The sequence below is a fragment of the Leucoraja erinacea genome, chromosome 8 (assembly GCF_028641065.1).
Source record: "Leucoraja erinacea ecotype New England chromosome 8, Leri_hhj_1, whole genome shotgun sequence".
Classification (NCBI taxonomy): Eukaryota; Metazoa; Chordata; class Chondrichthyes; order Rajiformes; family Rajidae; genus Leucoraja; species Leucoraja erinaceus.
Genome location: NC_073384.1, coordinates 21,151,309 through 21,172,739, shown reverse-complemented (window position 1 = coordinate 21,172,739; position 21,431 = coordinate 21,151,309). Strand labels below are relative to the sequence as shown.

Here is a 21,431-nt window from a genome sequence, read left to right as displayed (position 1 = left end):
CTGACTCACTGAGTTACTCCAGCACTTGTGTCTATCAATGCTCATACCGTTGAATTGTAAGCTACCCAAACGTAATATGAAGTGCGTTCCTCCAGTTTGTATTTGGCCTCACTCTTGCTCCTATTTTCTTGAGTCGTCTTGGTGTTATTCTCCATTGCTGAAGGTGGCTGTGTCGATGGTGGAGCTGACCTTCCGTTCCTGCAGATGGCGCTTGAGCTCCCCGGCGGCAGAGGTGCTTTGCCTGCTGGCAGCGAAGTTGTTGTCCCTCCTCCACACCCAGCGCTGTCGCTGTCCGCGCCCCTGGGTCGCAGTGAGCTCCTCCGGGCGGAGGCGGCGCTGTCGCTATTCCTCCTCCACACCCAGCGCTGTCGCTGTCCGCGCCCCTGGGTCGCAGTGAGCTCCTCCGGGTGGCGGCGGCGCTGTCGCGATTCCTCCTCCACACCCAGCGCTGTCGCTGTCCGCGCCCCTGGGTCGCAGTGAGCTCCTCCGGGTGGCGGCGGCGCTGTCGCGATTCCTCCTCCACACCCAGCGCTGTTGTCAGCAAAGATCTTAGCTTAGGCTGTCAGGTGTCTCTGGGTCGCAGTGAGCTCCTCCAGGCGGCGGCGGCGCTGTCGCTACGGCTGCGGTAGGAGGCGGCCCTCTGCTCCCGGAAGCGGTTGCTGGGTTGCTCAGAGCCCTGGTAACGAAGTCATGGCGTCGGATCAGGTGTTGCCGCCTCTGCCTCAGCAGTTCAAGCTAATACAGCATCATATGCGTACCGCCCAGGAGCATGAGAAGCGCGACCCGGTGGTGGCCTACTTCTGTAAGTGCGAGCATGGATGGGGGCGTCTCCCTCCTGCTCCTGCAGCTTTTTCTCCCACAACGTCGGGGCCTAACAGTAACCACCCTCCTGCCCTCGTCTCCCCCAATCTGTGTGTGGATGCGGATTGTCATGTCTGGGGGAGAGCGGATGGAGAGATGGGGGGTGGTGTACAGAGTGCGCGTACACGCGGGGCGGCTGAATGGCTGGACTTGGACAGGGAGGGTGTGGTAGGTGAGGGTGTTGCTGGTCAGGGGTGGATGGTCTGCCTCTGGGTGGTTGCTTGGAGAAGAATGATCACAAATGCGAAGATTTCATATAAAACGACTTTATTGAACCTGAAACCAGTCGTTAAATATAAGCCATCAAGGTTAAGTTGTGTGAGATAGTAAATGTGGGCAAATAGGATTAGCTTACATAGGCATCTTGGTCGCATGGACGAGTTGGGCCGAGGTGCCTGGTTCTGTGATGTGTGAATGTGACTCTAGATTGGGAAATCATATTCAAATAATATTTAACTTTTAAATAATTCAATACATAAACAATAGGCAATAGGTGCAGGATTAGGCCCTTCGAGCCAGCACCGCCATTCAATGTGAACATGGCCCATCCCCAATCAGTACCCCGTTCCTGTCTTCTCCCCATATCCCCTGACTCTGCTATTTTTAAGAGACCTTTATAGCTCTCTCTTGAAAGCATCCAGAGAACCTGCCTCCACCACTATCTGAGGCAGAGAATGCCACACTCAATCAATCAATCAACCTTTATTGTCATCTTGCAAAGCAACAATTGTACAGTGCAAAATGAGAAGACAATTCCCAGCAAATACCGGAGCATCGCACATAAAACTTAAACATTTCACACATAAATAAAAACAATCCAGTCCCTGATGAAACAGTACAAATAGTTAAAAGCAGGTAAAACAGCAACATTAAAATACAGTAAAAACAGTCATTATAATGTCCAGGGCAGCTGATTTGAGTGGCCAGTGCCAGAGTTATTAAATTGTCAGTGCAAAAACAGCAGAATCAGGTGGAGTGACTGTTTAGCAGCCTCACAGCCTGTGGCAGGAAGCTGTTTAGCAGTCTGGTTGTCCGGGCTTTGATGCTACGGTATCTCTCGCCAGATGGCAGGAGATCCAGATGTGTGTGGAGGGGGTGCAGTTTGTCCTTAGCTATTCTTAGTGCTTGTTTCAGACAGCGGCTCTGGAACAGTTCTTGTACCGAGGGTAGGGAGACGCCAATGATCCTCTCTGCTCCCCTCACTACCCTCTGCAGAGCCTTCCTGTCTGAGCAGAATCACCACTCTTTGTGAGACAAAGTGTTTCCTCATCGCTGTTCTAAATGGCTTACTCCTTATTCTAAAACTGTGGCCCCTGGTTCTGGACTCCCCCAACATCGGGAACATGTTTACTGCCTCTAGCATGTCCAAACCCTTAACAATCTTATATGTTTCAATGAGATATCCTCTCATCCTTCTAATCTCCAGAGTGTATAAGCCCAGTTGCTCCATTCTCTCAGCATATGACAGTCCTTCCATCCCGGGAATTAAACTTGTAAACCTACACTGCACTCCCTCAATAGCAAGAATGTCCTTCCTCAAATTAGGGGACCAAAACTGCACACAATACTCCAGGTGTCGTCTCACTAGGGCTCCACAACTGCAGAAGGATCTCTTTGCTCCTATATTCGATTTCTTTTGTTATAAAGGCCAACATGCCATTCGCTTTCTTCAGTGCCTGCTGTACCTGCATGCTTACTTTCATAGACTGATGTACAAGGACCCCCAGATCCTGTTGTACTTCCCCTTTTCCCAACTTGACGCCATTTAGATAGTAATCTGCCTTCCTGTTTTTGCTACCAATGTGGATAACCTCACATTTATCCGCGTTAAACTCAATCTGCCATGCATCTGCCTACTCCCCCAACCTGTCCAAGTCACCCTGCATTCTCATAGCATCCTCCTCACAGTTCACACTGCCACCCAGCTTTGTGTCATCTGCAAATTTGCTAATGTTACTTTGAATCCCTTCATCCAGATCATTGATGTTTATTGTAAATAGCTGCGGTCCCAGCACCGAGCCTTGCGGTACCCCAATAGTTACTGCCTGCCATTCTGAAAGGGACTCGTTAATCCCCACTCTTTGTTTCCTGTCTGCCAACCACTTCTCTATCCATGTCAGCACTCTACCTCCAATACCATGTGCCCTAATTTTGCCCACTAATCTCTTATGTGGGACCTTATCAAATGCTTTCTGAAAGTCCAGGTACACTACATCAACTGGTTCTCCCTTGTCCATTTTCCTAGTTACACCCTCAAAAAATTCCAGAAGATTAGTCAAGCATAATTTCCCCTTCGTAAATCCATGCTGACTCAAATCTGTTGAAATCTCCCATGACAACCACAGCATTACTTTTGCTGGGGTGGGAGATTGCAACCTTCATGTGGTCCGCCCTGTTTCGACGAATGCAATCAACCTGGCATGCACAATCAAATAAGATCAAATAGACAAGTTGGCCTACAACTTTAGGCTGTGCACGCCATACGCAAGAAGAAGATTACTTTTGCTACATGCTAATTTTAACTCCTGATTCAACGCCCTATGTGCAGGCTACTGTTCAGGGGCCTGTAGATTAGTCCCATTGGGGTCTTTTTACCCTTACAATTCCTTAGTTCTATCCATACTGACTCCACATGTCCTGTTTCAATGTCACCCCTTATGTCACATAGTTTAATATCCACTGTTTTCATGTGAAAAGAAATCTTAACCCTAAATGATCTTGGCCATCATGAAGTTAATGAGAGTGTTAGAATAAAGCATTAAGCAGATAATGTTGTGAAAGGAATTGTTAAGAATTGGGGAAAATATGTTTAAGCAAAGGAGGTGCAAGGCATTTATAAGGCACAGCATTGCTGATTATGGGAGTAATCTGGTGAGAATTATAATAGAATATGAAAAATACAAAGGGAAAGGTTGGCTGAATTTAATACGGCCCTTGACAACAGTCATGGAAAAAAAATGTGATGCTGAGAAGCTTGGCGCACAAACCAGAAAAACAGTGTTTGTTTTTAATGGTAAACGCTACTAATATAGCCACATTTTTAGTTTAGAGATACAGCGTGGAAACAGCTTCTTTGGCCCACCTATTCTACGCTGTTCAACTAGTTCTATGTTATTCTAGTATTGCATCCTACATGCTAGGGGCAATTTTGCAGAAGCCAATTAACCTGCAAACCTTGATGTCTTTGTAATGTGTGAGGAAACCTGATAACCCAGAGAAAACTCATGCGGTCCCAGGGAGAACGTATAAGGTCTGCAGAGACAACACCCATAGTTGGGATTGAACCTGGGTCTCTGGCACTGTAAAGCAGCAACTCTACACTGTGCTACTGTTCTGCTCTAATGTTCAAACGGTCCTGGGTGTTGTACGCAGTTCATTAAAAACTAACAAATCGGGTAGTAAGCAAATAGGAATGCAAATGGTAAGTCAATCATTCATTCTGGAGAATTTGAGTCCATTAATAAACATGATAAAATATCTCAACGAGACGTTGTATTCAATTTAGGCCTACCATATGAAAGAATCATGGGTCCCAACCTGAAATGTTTTTTCTCCAGATTCCATAATCTGCATTCCGTGCACAAAAGAATGTACTTGATTTGGAGGGAGTGAAGTGAAAGGTCGCTAGACTGGTTTCTTGGATTGTAAATTTGCTGCATGAAGAGAAATTCAGTAGATTGGGCCTATTTTCATCAGAATTTAGAACAATAAAAGGACTTCTCAATGAAACTAATTTTTTGCATCTTAGCAAGTCAGATATAGGGAGAGAATAAAAAAATGCTGGAAATTACTGAGTAGGAGCACCTAGTGAATGAGAAACAGCTGGTGATTAGGTTGAAGATTAGTTAACAGGCTGTAAAGATTGACCAGGCTATTGTTGAATGCCAGAGTGGACTTGCAAAGCGAAATGGTCAACTTCTATTTCTTAAGTCAGTGTATCAATGTTACTTTATCGACTGGTTTGCTTTTTTTAAAACACCACTAACTGTGCTGAGGCTCACATTGAAATCAGTTCAGTAGGTTAATCTATGGTAATTGGTTAATTGCACAGGCAGTGATATATCTCTAGATTTTAAGAAATACCTAATAACTCATTACCCTCATGTTTTGTTTTGGTGCAATATTGCTTAAAACTGATAACTTGTTAGGTGCATTTGAAATGTCAAGCGGAAATGAATGGTCAGAGAAAATTTGGTAGTTACACAAGGAAATACTTGATTTAAGAAAAATGGCACATTTTTTGTCAGAGGTAGGTTTTAGGAGGTTCATAATGAGAAAAAAATGGAAGCAGAGATGTTTAGACAAGCATTAATGGTGAGGAAATTGTGTTGAGGTGATTTTATTTGTATTTGCTCTTTTTATAGAAACAGAAAATAGGTGCAGGAGGAGGCCATTTGGCCCTTCGAGCCAGCACAGCCATTCATTCTGATAATGGCTGATCATCTACAATCTGTTACACGTGCCTGCTCCCATATTCCTTGATTCCGCTAGCCCCTAGAGCAGGGGGTTGGCGACCTTGTTCTGCATAGGGGCCGAACGCATATCTGTGAGCGGATGGCGGATGGCCACATCTATCACGTGTACACATGATCCTGCCCCCATCCCGCCCCGGATGGCAGGCATCAAATCACGCGTTCACATAGATCCCGCCCATTCGAGGACGCGGCCCGAGCACTGGCCCCTTGTTACTAGCAAAGATCACAGCCCCACGGTGTTCAAGTCAGCAGGCCTAACACTCCGGAGCGCCAACAAGCTCCCCCCGGTAAGGCATCGTCCGGCTCCGTGATGGAATTCAGTGCTGCATAGCTGTTGAGGCTCTGGCCGGTTTCCAGCAGGAAAGGCTGCGCCAATCCAATTGGTAGGCTGGGGGGGGGGGGTAGGTGAAGATGCGACTCGGAGAATAGACGCATCTCCGACCAGGAAGTGACTGAGAAATGATTTCTCCCACCTGCCCCATGCCCCACATAAAAAAGACTAAGAAACCTTTAAAAACATACTTTTAGTCACACTAAAAATAACAAAAAGGGTGAATGGACGGACAGCTGCTGGCGAAGCTACCACACCTGATGGAGCCACCCGTCTAGTCTAGAATTATAACATTGAATTGAATAATATTATGAAGTAGCTTGGTGATTGGATTTTAGGAGCAAGTATGACCAATACTAGAGTTCAGTAACTGAAAAATGTTGATGAAGCATATGTTAATGCAAAAGGAAAAAAATATCCCAACCCAATTCATCTGAGGTAATGTTAGACTATCTAATATCTGTTCGCATTGCATTAAGAATATTATGTATCAACCGTCGCATACATCATATAATCCTCCAACACTTTGCCACCTCCAACGGGATCTCACTACCGGCCACATCTTCCCATCTCCACCCCTTTCTGCTTTCCACAGAGACCGTTCCCGCCGCTACTCCCCCTGGTCAACACGTCCCTTCACACATAAACCATCTCCTCTCCAGGTACTTCCCCTGCAATCGCAGGAGATGCAACACCTGTCCCTTTACCTCTCCCCTTGACTCCATCCCAGAATCCCAACAGTCTTTCCAGGTGAGGCAGAGGTTTACTTGCACCTCTTCCAACCTCATCTGCTGTATCCACTGTTCCAGGTATCAACTTCTGTACGTCAGCGAGACCAAGCGCAGGGTTGGCGATCAGTTCGCTGAACACCTCCGCTCACTCCGCCTTAACCTACCTGATCTCCTGGCTGCTCAGCAATCTAACTCCCCCTCCCATTCCCAATCTGACCTTTCTGTCATGGGCCTCCTCCATTGTCAGAAAATTGGAGGAACAGCACCTCATATTTTGTTTGGGTAACTCACACCCCAGCAGTATGAACATTGACTTCTCTAACTTCAAATAGCTCTTGCTTTCCCTCTCTCTCTATCCCTTCCATCCCCTCCATCCCTTCCCCCTTCCCAGTTCTCCCACCAGTCTTACTGTCTCCGACTACATTCTATCGCTGCAAGCCGGCAGCCCTGTCAGCAGTGTGTCTGTTTTTTTTCTACTTTTATTGTTTTTTAGTATGTTTTAATGTATGGTTTTAATGTTTCTTGGTGTGTCTTGTGTGGGGGGTGATGTGGGCTAGTAAGGGGGAAACGGCTTCGGTCGCCCCCTCCACAGAGAGGAGCCTTTTTCCATGTCGCCTCCCCCCGTGGCCTAACAGCAAGGATCGGTGCGGCCTTTCCCGGAGACGCGCCCGGTGCTTCAGCGGCGGGCACAGCGTGGACTCTCAGCGTGGAGCGGGCAAGCCCTAGCCGGGGCTCGCTGGAGGGGAGGGCTCCGTTCGCTGGCCCTCGGCAGCCTGAGGCCGCAGTCTTCAGAGCTCCTGCCGGCGCGGCGTCCGCAGCCTAGAATCCCTCGTGGGGGACCCAGGGAGAAGAAGAAGTCACCACCTCCGGCCCGCGGCCTACTTCTACCGCGGGCGCGGCGGCGACTTACCATCAGGAGCGGGGTCCCTCGCCAGGGATCCCTGGAGGGGAGCTTCGACTGCAGTGCGAACTTTAAATCTCTGAAGCCGCGGTCTCCGGTGGGGGAGGCACCGTTTCAGGACTTACCTGGACTTTTTACCTTGTCTGCACATCTGGACGTCCGCAGCAAGGGCTGCGGAGGGTTGAGGTCCCGACCACGGGGGAAAATGGAGCAGGACTGGCCAATTTTTGTGCTTTCCACCACAGTGATGAATGCTGTGGTGGATGTTAGTGTTAAATTTTTAGTGTGTTCTCGCTGCTGGCAAATTCATTTCACTTGCACTTTGTATGTAATGTGACGAATAAAACTGATTGTTGTTGATTGTTGTCCCCTGACATCAGTCTGAAGAAGTGTCTCGACCTGAAATGTCACTCATTCCTTCTCTCCAGAGATGCTACCTGTCCCTCTGAGTTACTTCAGCATTTTGTACCTGACCATCTACTTCTGTGGATTTAACATTATTTGGATCTGGTGTTATGAACTGAGATTTAAAATAGCAAGAGTGTTCCCGCCGAGCAGGCCAAGCACTCCAGTTGGCCCAGCTTGCCCACCATGGACGTTGATGGGACCCGCGTTGCAAGAGTGAGAAAGGAGCAGCCACCAATAGCTAGATGGGCCATTGATGAGGAACGAAAGTCGTCGAGGAGCGGGAAGGAGTGAGGAAGGCCGTCAGAGAACGAGGAGGGCCGTCGGAAGCTCCTGGCGAGTGCCGCAGTAAGAAGCTTCCAGCGAGCGTCATGCAGCCATCCAAGCGAGGATCTCGTAGCTGGTGGACCCCGCTTTGTCGGCACCCAAAATGTGACGACTCTTTGCATACTTTGTGTATGGTATGCAAAATCAAGAATTTCACTGTGTCATGTCACATGTGATAATAAAGTATCATTCATTCATTCATTCATTCATTCAAGAGTGTTTTCTTGTGATATGTACCAAAACAGAACAATGTAATTCTTTCTTGCAGCAGCAGCATGACGGGTTTGTAAACCGTATTCAATGGATAATATGATAATGCTGAACTTTATGCTAATTTATATTAACCTTGTTAGTTGGTCCACCATTCTCTGTTTAAGTGGTAGGCTATATTCAGATGATACTACTTTTATTGAAGTTGAAATAACCGCCCGGTGCAACACGGACTTTCCATAGTGGAGCTGGGCGATCCCTTGCCGGGGATCGCCAGAAGAAGTGCTCTAATCATTGGCCCGCGTACTACAACATCCTGAGGCCGCGGTCTGCGGAGCTTCTAGCCATGGGTGTGACGTGGACTTTCCATCGTGGAGTCTGGGCTCCCTTGCCGGGGATCGCCGGAGAAGGGCTCCGACCGCCAGCCTGCGGCCCATAACATCGTGAAGCCGCGGTCTCCGGTAGGAAGCGGTCGTTTTGGGACCTCCAAGCTGTGGAGTGTGTTCGACCGACGTTGGAGTTTCGAACATCCCGATGAGAGGGCCTGTACATCGGGCCGTCTGTAACGGCGACTGCGGAGGGTTCATGGCCCCGACCATGGATGAACAAAGGAGGAGGACTAACTGAATGTTATTGCCTTCCACCACAGTGAAGAATATTGATTCCACTGTGGTGGATGTTCTATTGTGTATTGTGCTCTTTTTGATTGTATGGCTGCATGGTAAGTCAAATTCTACTGGTGCATGTGGCAATAAATGTGACTTGAACTTGAATATCTGTGATTCGATGTAGAATTGAGGTGCATCCATTATATTGCAAATGCCAATTTCATGTGACTTACTCCACTTTGTGATTTCATACAACCAATGGCACCATCGCATTTAAAGGACAGGGAAATAACTTATTTATCTAGATGTAGATTAATACTAGAATTTGTAAGAAAATGGATCTTTAATTAAGCCAGGCAGGAAACATGGAGGGTAGAGAACACCTTGCATTGATCTTGTGTAGAATTATAATAAAGATAATACCTTATCGCTTTATTAAAAGGTTTTTATCATTCAAAAGTGTAAATCCATTGTATGAAATTCCTTGAATTCATTTTGAATAAAATTTGAATTTCAATGGAATTGCCCGTAATGGAGTCACAAAGATATCTTTGCTTTGCTTCAATAGTTACGATGCTCTGGATTATTTTGTCATGTTTGCATTACATAATTTGCTGATAATACCGTCACCGGCAGGAATGGGAATGGGAAGGAGGTACTGCTCCACTGTAATTTGCATTCCCTAATGCAGATATATTGTAAGCGAAGACTCCAAATGAATGGAGGCCAACATTTAGCTCAGCGCTGGGTGAGAAGGGGATGATATTTCAATCTGAAGGTCAACCAGCCTTTTGGCATGTGTTTAGAGAGAGTAAAGTGAAGACTTGCCTTACTTTAGAAAGATGGTTAAGTACATTGGGTCAAAGATCCTAGTGAGTGTTTTCTCCTAAACCCTCCGTTCTATACAGTAAGTATGTTGAAAGTTTCTGGCTGAGAAGTTGAAATATTGTTGCCTGCAAGGAGAATAAAAATATTTTATTAGGAATGTGTTATGGATCGTGAAAGTTCCAAGGAGCTGCAACCTTTATTCAACATACAACTAATCATATTGCAGTCTTTAGAAAGGTGCCTTATTCCCCACGAGATATTTAAAGGGTGTTATAGAAAGTCATTCATAATGGGTGTATGCTTAATGAGCAGTACCAAGAGGTGTGGTCACGACTTGCTCAATCGGAATTGTTGCAGATTTGTGAGATAGGATTATTGGGGCTGGGAATATCAGCATACTGAGTGCAGAAGATTAATTGCTGGAGTACACTACACCATTGTTAAATAAGAATGCGTTTCCTCTCGCTTTTTTCTTTTCTTGAGCTCAATGAAGTGCCTGTGATTCATTCACTCTTTAGTTGATCAACAGGCTGACTGGGCAGTGAATCTACCGTAGTTAACAAGCTGTAGTTGACTGTCGGATATATCCCAAATCTTCCTCTTTCACTGTGGAGACCATCACTTCTACTGTCGCATGATTGCCATGGCAGAGATTTGGTACTGATTATAATTTAGCTTAGTTTTAGTTTAGTTTATTGCACATGTACCGAGGTACAGTGAAAAGCTTTTGTTGCGTGCTTTTGAGTCAGTGGAAAGATAGTACATGATTATAATTGAACCATTCACAGTGTACAGATACATGATAGGGTAATAACGTTTAGTGCAAGATAAAACCAGAAAAGTCCGATCAGGTAGTCCGAGGGTCTCCAATGAGGTAGATAGTAGTTCAGGACGGCTCTCTAGGTGTGATAGGATGGTTCGGTTGCCTGTTAACAGCTGGGAAGAAACTGTTCCTGAATCTGGAGATGTGCATTTTCACACTTCTACACTATTTGCTCGATGAGAGAGGGGGAGGGAGTGGCCTGGGTGCAAGTTGGTTTGTGTGATATTCTTGGCTGCGTTCACATTTCTCTGCAATTGGTTTTGAATCTTTGAATTATGAATTATTGATTTCTGTTTCCAGCTGATCGCCTTTTCCTTTATTTTTACTTATTTAATTCCTATTTTATTTTGTTTTGGTTAGTTAGTTTATTGCACCATGTTGTGGTGGGGGAAACGTTTTATCTCTTTCCTCATTGGGGAGATACTTGTTCACAGTGGCTCTGCACTGCAACGACTAGGAGCTGGTCTCTTTGTTGTCTACACCCGGGATCTACTGAAGGGTTGTATCAGAAATCCCCAAGGAACTGAGGAGGGAATACAGGGGATGCCGGTCGGGAGTAAAACAATGGGCGGAGAAATGGAGGTACATGCCATACTTGCCTTCCATCACAATGGGGAATGTGAGATCGCTGTCTAACAAGATGCTAGCTGCACTGGTGAGGACCCAGAGGGAGTACCTTGAGAGCAGTGTGATGTGTTTCATGGAGACGTGACCCCACATCAATGAGATCCATGAGTTTAATGCGAGTGGGGACGGCATTCAGACTGTTCGGGCGGACAGGGACTGCAGAGAAAGTGTAAAGTGTAAAGGTGGGGGCTTGCTATTCTCCTTCACACCAAATGGTGCAACCCTGGTCACACCACAGTGAAGGAGCGTGTGTGTAGCCCGGACATTGTACTGATGGCTGTGGGTCTCAATCCATACTATATGCCCAGGGAATTCTCACATGCCATTGTGGTGGCTGTTCTCATTCCTCTGTCCACCAACTGCTGCACGTGAGTGAAATCATCCACACAGTCACCGCGAGACTCCAGACACAGCACCCGAGTGCTTTCATCGCAATCTCGGGGTTCACCTCCTCCCCAGGTAAAAGCCAATGATCCAGAGGCTGCCTGTGACCACAAGGTCAGTGAGAAGGTGGTCACAGGAGGCCTACATAAAGTTCTGCGTGGATAATGTTGTCCCTGAGGACTGTTTCCCCAACAACTAGCCCTGGGTCACCAGTGACATAATGGCCTTTTGAACCAGAAGAAGAGGGCTTTCAGGCATGGTGACAGGGAGGGGGTGAAACAGGTGCAGAAAGACCCGAAGGGGAGACTGAGACAGAGCAAGGACGACTACAGGAAGAAGCTGGAACCGAAACTTCAGCAGAACAATATGAGGGATGTGTGGAACGGTATGAAGAGCATTACAGGCTACAAAAAGACCAATGGCCTGGGGAGGGAAAGCAATCAGGACTGGGCCAACAAGCTAAACCTGTTTTTTAATAGATTTGATGGCGGGGCCTCTGCCCACTCTACCCCCTGCTCCCCGAGAGACTCTCCCTCTCAATCCCCCTGGTCCACTTCCTCTGCCCTTTCTTTGTCGTGCCTGACCATCAAGGCTGAGCAGGTGCGGAAGGAGCTGAGGAGTCTCCACCCAGGCAAAGCCACGAGTCCCCATGGTGTCAGCGCTATGGTACTCAAGGCGTGTGCCAGCCAGTTGTGCGGAGTACATCAGCATATCTTCAGCCTGAGCCTGGAGAGGGTTCATGTGATGTGAAAAACATCCTGCTTGGTTCCTGTACCAAAGAAGGAGCATCCCAGCTCCTCCATGGCGCTGACTTCACACATCATTAAGTTCCTGGAGAGGCTGGTGCTCACTCACCTGCAACCCCTGGCTGAACCCTACCTGGACCCCCTCCAGTTCACTTACCAAACAAAGATGGGGGTTGAAGACGCCATCATCCACTTGCTCCATTGTTCCTGTGCTCACCTGGATAAGCAAAGAAGCATTGTGAGAGTTGTTTTTTTTGACCACCAGTGTTTTTAACATCATCTGGCCTGCACTGCTCGGGAGCAAACTGATGAAGATGCGGGTGGATGCTCCATTGATGTCCTGGATCACCAACTACCTGACTGGACAACCATAATATGACAGGCTACAGAACTTGGACATGGTGGTGAGCAACGCAGGAGCCCCACAGGGGACAGTCCACTCTCCCTTCCTCTTCACCATCTACACCTTGGACTTCAGATATAACTCGGTCTCCTGCCACCTGCAGATGTTTTCAGATGTCTCTGCAATTGTGGGCTGCATCAGTGAGGGGAGTAGCTGAATACAGAAGTGTTATCAACGACTTTGGTGAGTGGTGTGGGCTGAATCACCTGCAGCTCAACACCGACAAGACTAAGGAGTTAATGATGGACCTTAGGAGGAGAGGAACACTCCTGTCCCCTGTTCTCCATCAATGGTGTGGATGTGCAGTTTACCAGGGAGTACAAATACCTTGGAGTGTACCTGGATCGTAAACTGGACTGGTCCAGGTAGGCTGAGGCTCTGTACAAGAAGGGACAGAGGCGGCTGTACTTTTTGAGAAGGATTCACTTCTTCAATGTCTGCAGTAAGATTTTGCAGATGTTCTACCAACCGGTGGTAGCCAGTGCCATCTTCTTCACTGCCGTGTGCTGGGGCAGCAGGGCAAAGGCTGTGGACACAAATAGGATTAATAAACTCATCAGGAAGGCTGGCTCCGTCTTGGGGGCGTAGTTGGATTCATGGGAGGTGGTCTTGGCGAGGGGAGGATGCACCTCAAACTGCAGAGCATCCTGGATAATACTGCTCACCCTCTCCATGACACACTGAGGAGCACCTTCAGCAACTGACTGGTTCTACCAAGATGCAGGAGCAAGAACGGAACTCACTATCAAAAATACGGAGGGGACGGGGGACACATTTTTTTTGGTGGCCACACGCTTCGGCGGCTCAATCCAGCGCTAAAAACGGCAATTTTAAAATCGGGATCACAAAGACTTGGGGGGGATGTCCCCCACTTCTCAAAACATGGGGACGTTTCTGCAGGACAGAATGCCACAGGAGTTCCTTCTTCCCTGTGGCTATCAAATTGTACAACTCCTCCCTCTTCTGTCATGGGGTAGACAGAGACTGACTCCTCTTTCCTCTTCCCCCACCCCCTCCCCCCCCATCTTTGCACATCCCCAATCCTTTCCACTCGTCACTTTTAATTTCATGTTTCATGTATTTTGTGTTTTTATGAGTGTTCGCAGATCATTTTCCCTCCTGGGATAAAATTCTATCGTATCTGCAGTACCGTTTGTATCAATAAAAATGTTTGCATATCATCTGTTTTGCATCAGCTAAGAGGGTTTCATGAGCACATACACCCGCTGAGTTTCTCCAGCTTTTTCGTGTAACCCCCCATGCACTACTTGCTGTCTATATCCACGGCTGCTATGCTTGCCTAGAGACTGAACCCATTTGATTTTTTTTGTTCAATATGTTGTGATTATTTTCTCTCAATATCAAGGAGTTGTGGCGGCACCTGGTGGCAACCCACGGTACCACAACAAACCCTCGGCTATGGAGGGAGGCGTCTCAGTGTGGGAGGCGCTAATCATGGGGTTTTTACCTAAGTGGGTATTTAAGGCCGGGCAACAACTGTGACCAGTGAGGAGTAGGGAGCTGGATTGTACAGGATAAAATACACACAACTTGTGTTCCGTTTGGTTTTTGGCTGGACTCCTATGGGTCCCCGCTACACTGGTGACCCTGATGGCCAGCAGTGTAATCCTGGAAAGAAAATTCCGAAAGAAGATGCAATCCGCTGCTGCCGCCTATGAGGATTACGAGGCCAAACTCAACGTGGCCTCCCTGAAGCTGCCTACATTTTGGTTCTGACAGGCCGAGTCCCAGTTCTACATCCGCAGTGTAACGGTATACGAGACCCGTTATCACTATGTGATTTCTTGCAGGCGCAGTCACTCCTGGTGGACGTGAGGGACCAACCACGCGTCAACGTTTGAGAAGATCTTGCGTTCTATTGCGCCCGGTGGAGTATCACTTTGGAAATTTAGTGATCACAATAATGATTATGGGATTTAGGAAGGTGCATTTTGAATAATACCAAAAATAGATTTACATGAATGTGAGAATTTTTCTTCAAGCTGTGCAAGAAATACATGCAATGAGGAATATTCTTGGTTTGGATTGGAAATTTCTACGTTTGGCTATCTGTTGATGCTCACCATTAACCGTATGTTGACCTCTGCAAGTGCCCCATGATGGCAAACAGGAAAGGTCAACTTAAATTGACAGTTTAGTTGGCTCTTGTACGCTGCTAGCTGTTTAAATCTTACTTTTCCCAAACCTTACATTAGGACTATTGACAGACCATTGTCATTTGTGTTGTTATATATCCATCAACTCTGTAGCATTAACTTATCATTTTTAAGCTTTGATTGTTGGCTTGTGGTTCGAATGTATCGCAGTTTGTAAATGGACATATTCAAAGTATCTTGCAGTCTTGCAAATCCTCTATCAGAAACAGTCAGGGGCTTTGTGGAAATGACATCCCAGTCAATACCCAGACTGTACCAAAGGTAATTAGTTACCAAAGGTAATTATTGAGCAGGTAGCATGGTGACATATATGCCCCAATCAACATCAATGGCGCCAAAGTGGAAATGGTTCAGAGCTTCAAGATCCTTGGTGTAAATATTGCATATGATCTGTTGTGAACCAACTACATTGAAGCAACAGCTAAGGAGGCACACCGGGAGACTGAGAAACTTTGGCATGTCTTCAAAGGCTCTTACAAACTTCTATAGATGCACCATAGAAAGCCAACCATAGTGTTGATTTGGGAACAGCTCTTCCCAAGACTGTTAGAAATTTCAAGAAGTTGTGGATGTAGCCCGGTCCATCTCGCAGATCCCTACAACTGACTCCATCTACACTTCATACTTCCTTGGAAAAGCAGCCAACATCATCATTTTTCCCGCCCTGGTAATTTCTTCTTCTCTCTACTCTCATGGGGCAGAAGATACAAAAGCTTGAAAGTGTGCATCACCAGACTAAGGAACAGCTTCTTCCCTTCTGTTACCAGACTTCTTAATGGTCTTTCCATAAGCTCAGATACTGTCCAATTCACTTCTAGCCCTTTGCAGACATTAGGCTTTGTCTATGGAACTGGTGTGGTACAATGCTTCTTCCCTCTGCCCTCTGCCCTCGTGTTTCTTCCCATTCACTCTATCGTACTTGAGTTTGGCAAAACGAATAATATGATAAGGCTTCCGGAAAATCGTTAGTGGACCTGTATTATCCGATGTGATTGGATAGTATGCAAAAGAGAGTTTTTCATTGTACGTTGGTACCAGTGACATTAAGAAACCTAAACCATTTCAGTTAATTGATTCTTTTTTAAGAGGGTTTTATTATCATATGCACTGTGACTGGAACAATTAAATTCTTGCTGCAGATTTACGGGCACATTAAACGCAAAGACACAAGAAATAAATATGCAATAAATGATCAGTTATTCTGGATAAAGGCATAATAGTACAGGCCTAAATATGTAGTCATAAGGTCCTAAGGAATAGGAGTAGAATTAGGCCAATCGGTTCATCAGTCTGTGATTGATCTGTCCATGGCTGATCTGTCTAACCTCAGTGCAAAGTCCATAGTTGTTTGGTACTGAAGTGGGGTAACAGTTATAATCCTGCAGGGTGGTTCAAGAGGCTGATGGTTGTTGGGAAGAAGCTGTTCTTGAACCAAGAGATCACGGTTCTCATGCTCATGTACCACCTCATTGATGGTAGTAGCGAGATGAGTGCAATGCCAGAAGGTGTAAGTCTTTGATAGTAGCTGCCCTCGAGGGATGCTTCCTGTAGATCCCTTCAATGGTGCGAATCAACATCCATCACTTTCTGTGGGCTTGTTCATTCTTGAGCACTTTAATTACTAAACCATGCTGTGATACAACCAATTAGTATGCTCTCTACCATACACTTGTATACGGTTGATAGATTTGGTGACATATCCTTGAGCGTTTCTGTGAAATCATATTTCCGTAACCCAAATGGTCGCATTTCAATGAAAGTCAAAGAAGCCATTATGAGATTGAGAAACAAGAATAAAACTTAGAGGTCTTAGCGATATGTATATGCTTCTAATAAAAATATTTAAAAAAAAAAAGAGCAGCCACAGTTCTGGAAAAAGGTCTTGTGGACAGATAAGATGAAGATTAACTTATATCAGAGTGATAGCAAGAGCAAAGTATGGAGGAGCGAAGGAACTGCCCAAGATCCAAAGCATATCACCTCATCTGTGAAACACAGTGGTGGGGGTGTCATGCCCTGGGCATGTATGGCTGCTGAAGGTACTGGCTCACTTATCTTCATTGATGATACAACTGCTGATAATAGTAGCATAATGAATTGTGAAGTGTATAGACACATCCTATCTGCTCAAGTTCAAACAAATGCCTCAAAACTCATTGGCCGGCGGTTCATTCTACAGCAAGACAATGATCCCAAACATACTGCTAAAGCACCAATGGAGTTTTTCAAATTGAAAATCTTGAGTGGCCAAGTCAATCACTCAATCTAAACCCAATTGTGCATTATTTATATATGCTGAAGAGAAAACTGAAGGGGACTAGGCCCCAAAACAAGCATAAGCTAAAGATGGCTGCAATACAGGCCTGGCATTGTAGCGGCTGCACTTCCTGAGGGTCCTCAGGAAGCACAACCTGGACTCTAACCTGCTGCTGACCTTCTACCGCTCGTCCATCGAGAGCCTGCTGACATACTGCATTACAGCATGGTATGGCAGCTGCACCATGGCAGACGGGGAGAGGCTTCAGAGGGTAACTAGGACAGCGCAGAGGATCATTGGCTGCCCTCTCCCCTCCCTGATGGACATCTACATCTCCCGCTGCCTTAGCAGGGCAAAGAAGATCATCAAAGACAGCTCCCATCCTGCGTTTGGACTGTTCAACCTGCTGCCCTCTGGAAGGCGCTATAGGTGCATCAAATCCAGGACAAATAGACTCAGAAATAGTTGCTTTCCGAGAATTATAACTACTATTAATTCTAATTCACACATGCACTGACTTCACTGCCCAACACCACGGACTTCCATCTGTATATATGTATGTAGCGCCGCAGAAATTGTGCACCTATTTTTCCCCCCCCCTCTTCTCCCTTCTGTTTTTTGTTTTTTCTGTTTCTTGTTTTTTGTGCTAAATTGTATGTAGGCACTGAGTACGAGCAGCTTTCAGTTTCACTGTACATGTATAGTGACAATAAATGGCATATCGCATATCGGCAGAGCATCACCAGAGAAGACACCCAGCAACTGGTGATGTCCATGGATCGCATACTTCAAGCAGTCATTGCATGCAAAGGATATGCAATAAAATTTCAAACATGACTACTTTCATTTACATGACATTGCTGTGTCCCAAACATTATGGTGCCCTGAAATGGGGGGGCTAAGTATAAACACTGCTATAATTTCTACGTGGTGAAACCAAAATGTATAAAAATGGCATTTATTAAAATCTGACAAGGTGCACTTTAACCACATGTGATTTTTTTCCTATTACAAATCTCAAATTGTGAAGTATAGAGGCAAATAAATAAATGATGGGTCTTTGTCCCAAACATTATGGAGGGCACTGTTGTAAGATTTAGTAGGTGTAGACCATATAATGCTTCATGCATGTTCCTAGTGAGGTCTCATTGGGAGATATGGTTTTTAGCTTGGCACCAACGGTCTACTATAATTTGATGGCTGAATTTGATGTGATATTCGTTCTGGAATGGAGTTGGCAAACATGAGTATTTCTTGCTCATTCTGTAGATCTAGTTTACTCTAGCAGGAAGCTAGTTGGAGGTGAAGAATTGCTGAGTAGTTGGAAGGGACAGTTGTTTGGGTGACATGTCTTTACGTGACCGATTGGGTCTATGATACATCCAATGGTAAGGTCATGGCTTGCAGGTGACTTGAACAAAAGAAGGATGGTGATGACGCTTTGAGGACAACAGAATTTTAGAAAGATCCTCCATAAGCTTTCTCCTTACAAAATATAGCTGTAAAGTTGTTTACATTGCTGCCTGTGTTTTTATCACGCAATGAGGATTATGTACACTTTTACCTTGATGAACAGAATGCATATTAGAGTTTCTAGGAGCTCTTCAGCCTTTAGGAAAGAAACAGTTAAGAGTTATTCTTGTAATTTCATATCTCAGACAAAAGGTGATGGCAAGTAGCTTGTTTTATTTTTGAGTTGGAAAGAAAGTGTCATGAGATGTTGACTTTCCATGATCTGTTTTCGGGAAGAGGCAGTTTAGAAGCATTCTTGCAATTTCATATCTCGGGCAAATCGAGATTGCAAGTAGCTTGTTTTATTTTTGAGATGGAAAGAAACGGTCAGGACATAAATTGACTTTCCTTACTCTTTTGTCGGGAATGGAACATTTGACATTCATACCATTAGCAATTCTTGGTGCTTTTTTTCCAGTATTTTTCTTCTGGTTGTCTGGCTGTTTTGAGATTCAGGGGAGAAGAGATGATTTTTTTTTCCTGTTCACAGCTGGCCAGGGTACAATGTCTTTATGGAAAGTAGCCGTCCATAAATAGAGAATAGTTAAGTATTTTGGTTTTGGATAAAGAGTGCACATCCACAAGATAAAACAAAATTGAAAGCGGGAGTCAGTACATTATGGAAAGCATTTAGCAGATTAAATCTTACTTAGTCTTTCATGGTTGCGGACATCATTGGCAATCTCAGCTGTGATTATTTATCCTGCAGTATACGGAACTAGGGGTTGAGAGTCAACCACATTGTTGAGTCTGGACTCACATGTAGGTCGAACCAAATACAGATGACAGATTCTCTTCCCAAGGTGAAACAGATGGGTTTTTCCATCAGTCCAGTAGCTTCATGGTTACCCTCACTGAGGCAATGCTTTAATTCCAGGTTTTGTTCATTTTAATTCAAACTCTCCAGCTGCTGTGATGGGATTCATATACGTTTGGCTGCTTTGATAAGATTTCTGGCTGCTAGTCAGTGAATTTAATCATGGTCATTATAACCCTTATGCACCAGATTAAACCCTTATGCTCCGGGAACATCCTGGTGCAGATCATCTATATGAAAGGAACTAGAAAAATAAAACCCCAAGGACTGGCATTATTGACAGCTGTAACACTGGTGTTTTTTATGTAGCTCTGTATAGGGTGATTTCACGAAAGGTCACTGGAGCGTAGATCCGCACCCACGTGACCGAAAATTTGAAGTGGAGTACATGCTATACTTCCGGTACATGTTAGTGAATGGGAAAACACGCACTTTCACACCCGTTAAAAACATCAAAAACGGCCAGTTTTTGAGCTGCAATTTACTGTGCCAGTCGGGGTGACCGTGAGGCACAGCTACCTAAATTTACAGTCCAAAAAAAAGATAGAAACTAAGGTAAATTCAAGAGGGAGCTGAAGGTGCAAATCCAGCGGAAGTGATCAGCGGACATTTGTCGTGGAGATTTAAAGATCCAAAATATCGGGAATTATCGCGTTTGATCGCAGCATATTTGCCAAAATATATTTCTCAATGTTTCTTGTTTAAAGCCTGCACATTCACCCAAGCTACTTATTTATTTATTTCTTTATCATCTAATAACAGACAAGCCTGCAGCATGGAATGATATCAACAATCCTGATTTTGGCAAATAATAAAATGTTCTAATTTTGTCCAACTAACAGCTGACTTATCACATTCCTTAGCTTGCATCTGAGGAACATTTATTTCAAAACGCATTGATAGTTTACGATTATTTAAATGGTAAATGTAGCTTCAGAAGCATTTTCATTTTGCATGTTAAAACCCACCTGAGAACCATGGGCGATTTTGCAATTTTACTGATGGATTTTTCACTTTTAAAACTTTTCATATAACAAATGAATAAAGATAAAAAAGTCAATAATGCCTTACTTTTGATGAAATGCAGCGAGCAAACGCAATAATTCCCGATATTTTGGATCTTTTTGATCTCCACGACAAATGTCCGCTGATCACTTCCGCTGGATTTGCACCTTCAGCTCCCTCGTGAATTTACCTTAGTTTCTATCTTTTTTTTGGACTGTAAATTTAGGTGGCTGTGCCTCACGGTCACCCCGACTGGCACAGTAAATTGCAGCTCAAAAACTGGCCGTTTTCGATGTTTTTAACGGGTGTGAAAGTGCGTGTTTTCCCATTCACTAACATGTACCGGAAGTATAGCATGTACTCCACTTCAAATTTTCGGTCACGTGGGTGCGGATCTACGCTCCAGTGACCTTTCGTGAAATTACCCTATTGCATGCTGTATGGAGTCTGTACTGCGCAGAGTAAACCAAATTAATTTCTTAAATGCAGATTTAGAATTACAACCTAGTTACAACCTAGTTAGCATGAAGTTACAGTATTATTGTAACTCTCAGCATTCTAGTTTGGCAACACGCAAATCAACACTAGACTACCACTGAGAGAATAAACAGCAAAATGCAACATTAATGGCTATCAATTCATTAAGAAGCAGCAACAGGTGATTTAATAACAACCCCTCCAATGTTTCTCAGCTATTGTTTTTATCTGCCATATTCCTTCTGGAAAAAAAATTGAAGCTTATGTGCACTAATTGGCACCAGCATCTAATCTGAAGGTTTGCATAGGTGACAGCTGTAAACATATATTTTAAATCATAAAAGGTCCAAGTGCTGTGGACGTTATTCATTGTGTTTGCTATTTTTGTTCCTATGCTACTGAGAAGGCCAGATCTTCTTTGGGAGTCCAATAAATTGTATCCTTACACAGCCAAGGCCTGGTCCTCATCAGTGGCAGGCCACTTACTGTCAGGTGAGCCCTCATCATAATTCATTGTGTTTAAAGA

The 21,431-nt window shown here is 45.0% G+C and overlaps 1 protein-coding gene across 1 annotated transcript in view; it reads left to right on the top strand.

Moving 5' to 3' along the window:
- Positions 1–630: 630 nt before the first annotated feature.
- vta1 (vesicle (multivesicular body) trafficking 1) overlaps positions 631–21,431 on the top strand; it is a 172,257-nt gene continuing 151,456 nt past the window's right edge. The window contains exon 1 of the mRNA XM_055639171.1: positions 631–802. Within this exon, the coding sequence (XP_055495146.1) occupies positions 691–802 (112 nt within the window). The 5' untranslated portion in view covers positions 631–690. The remainder of the gene's footprint in view (positions 803–21,431) is intronic.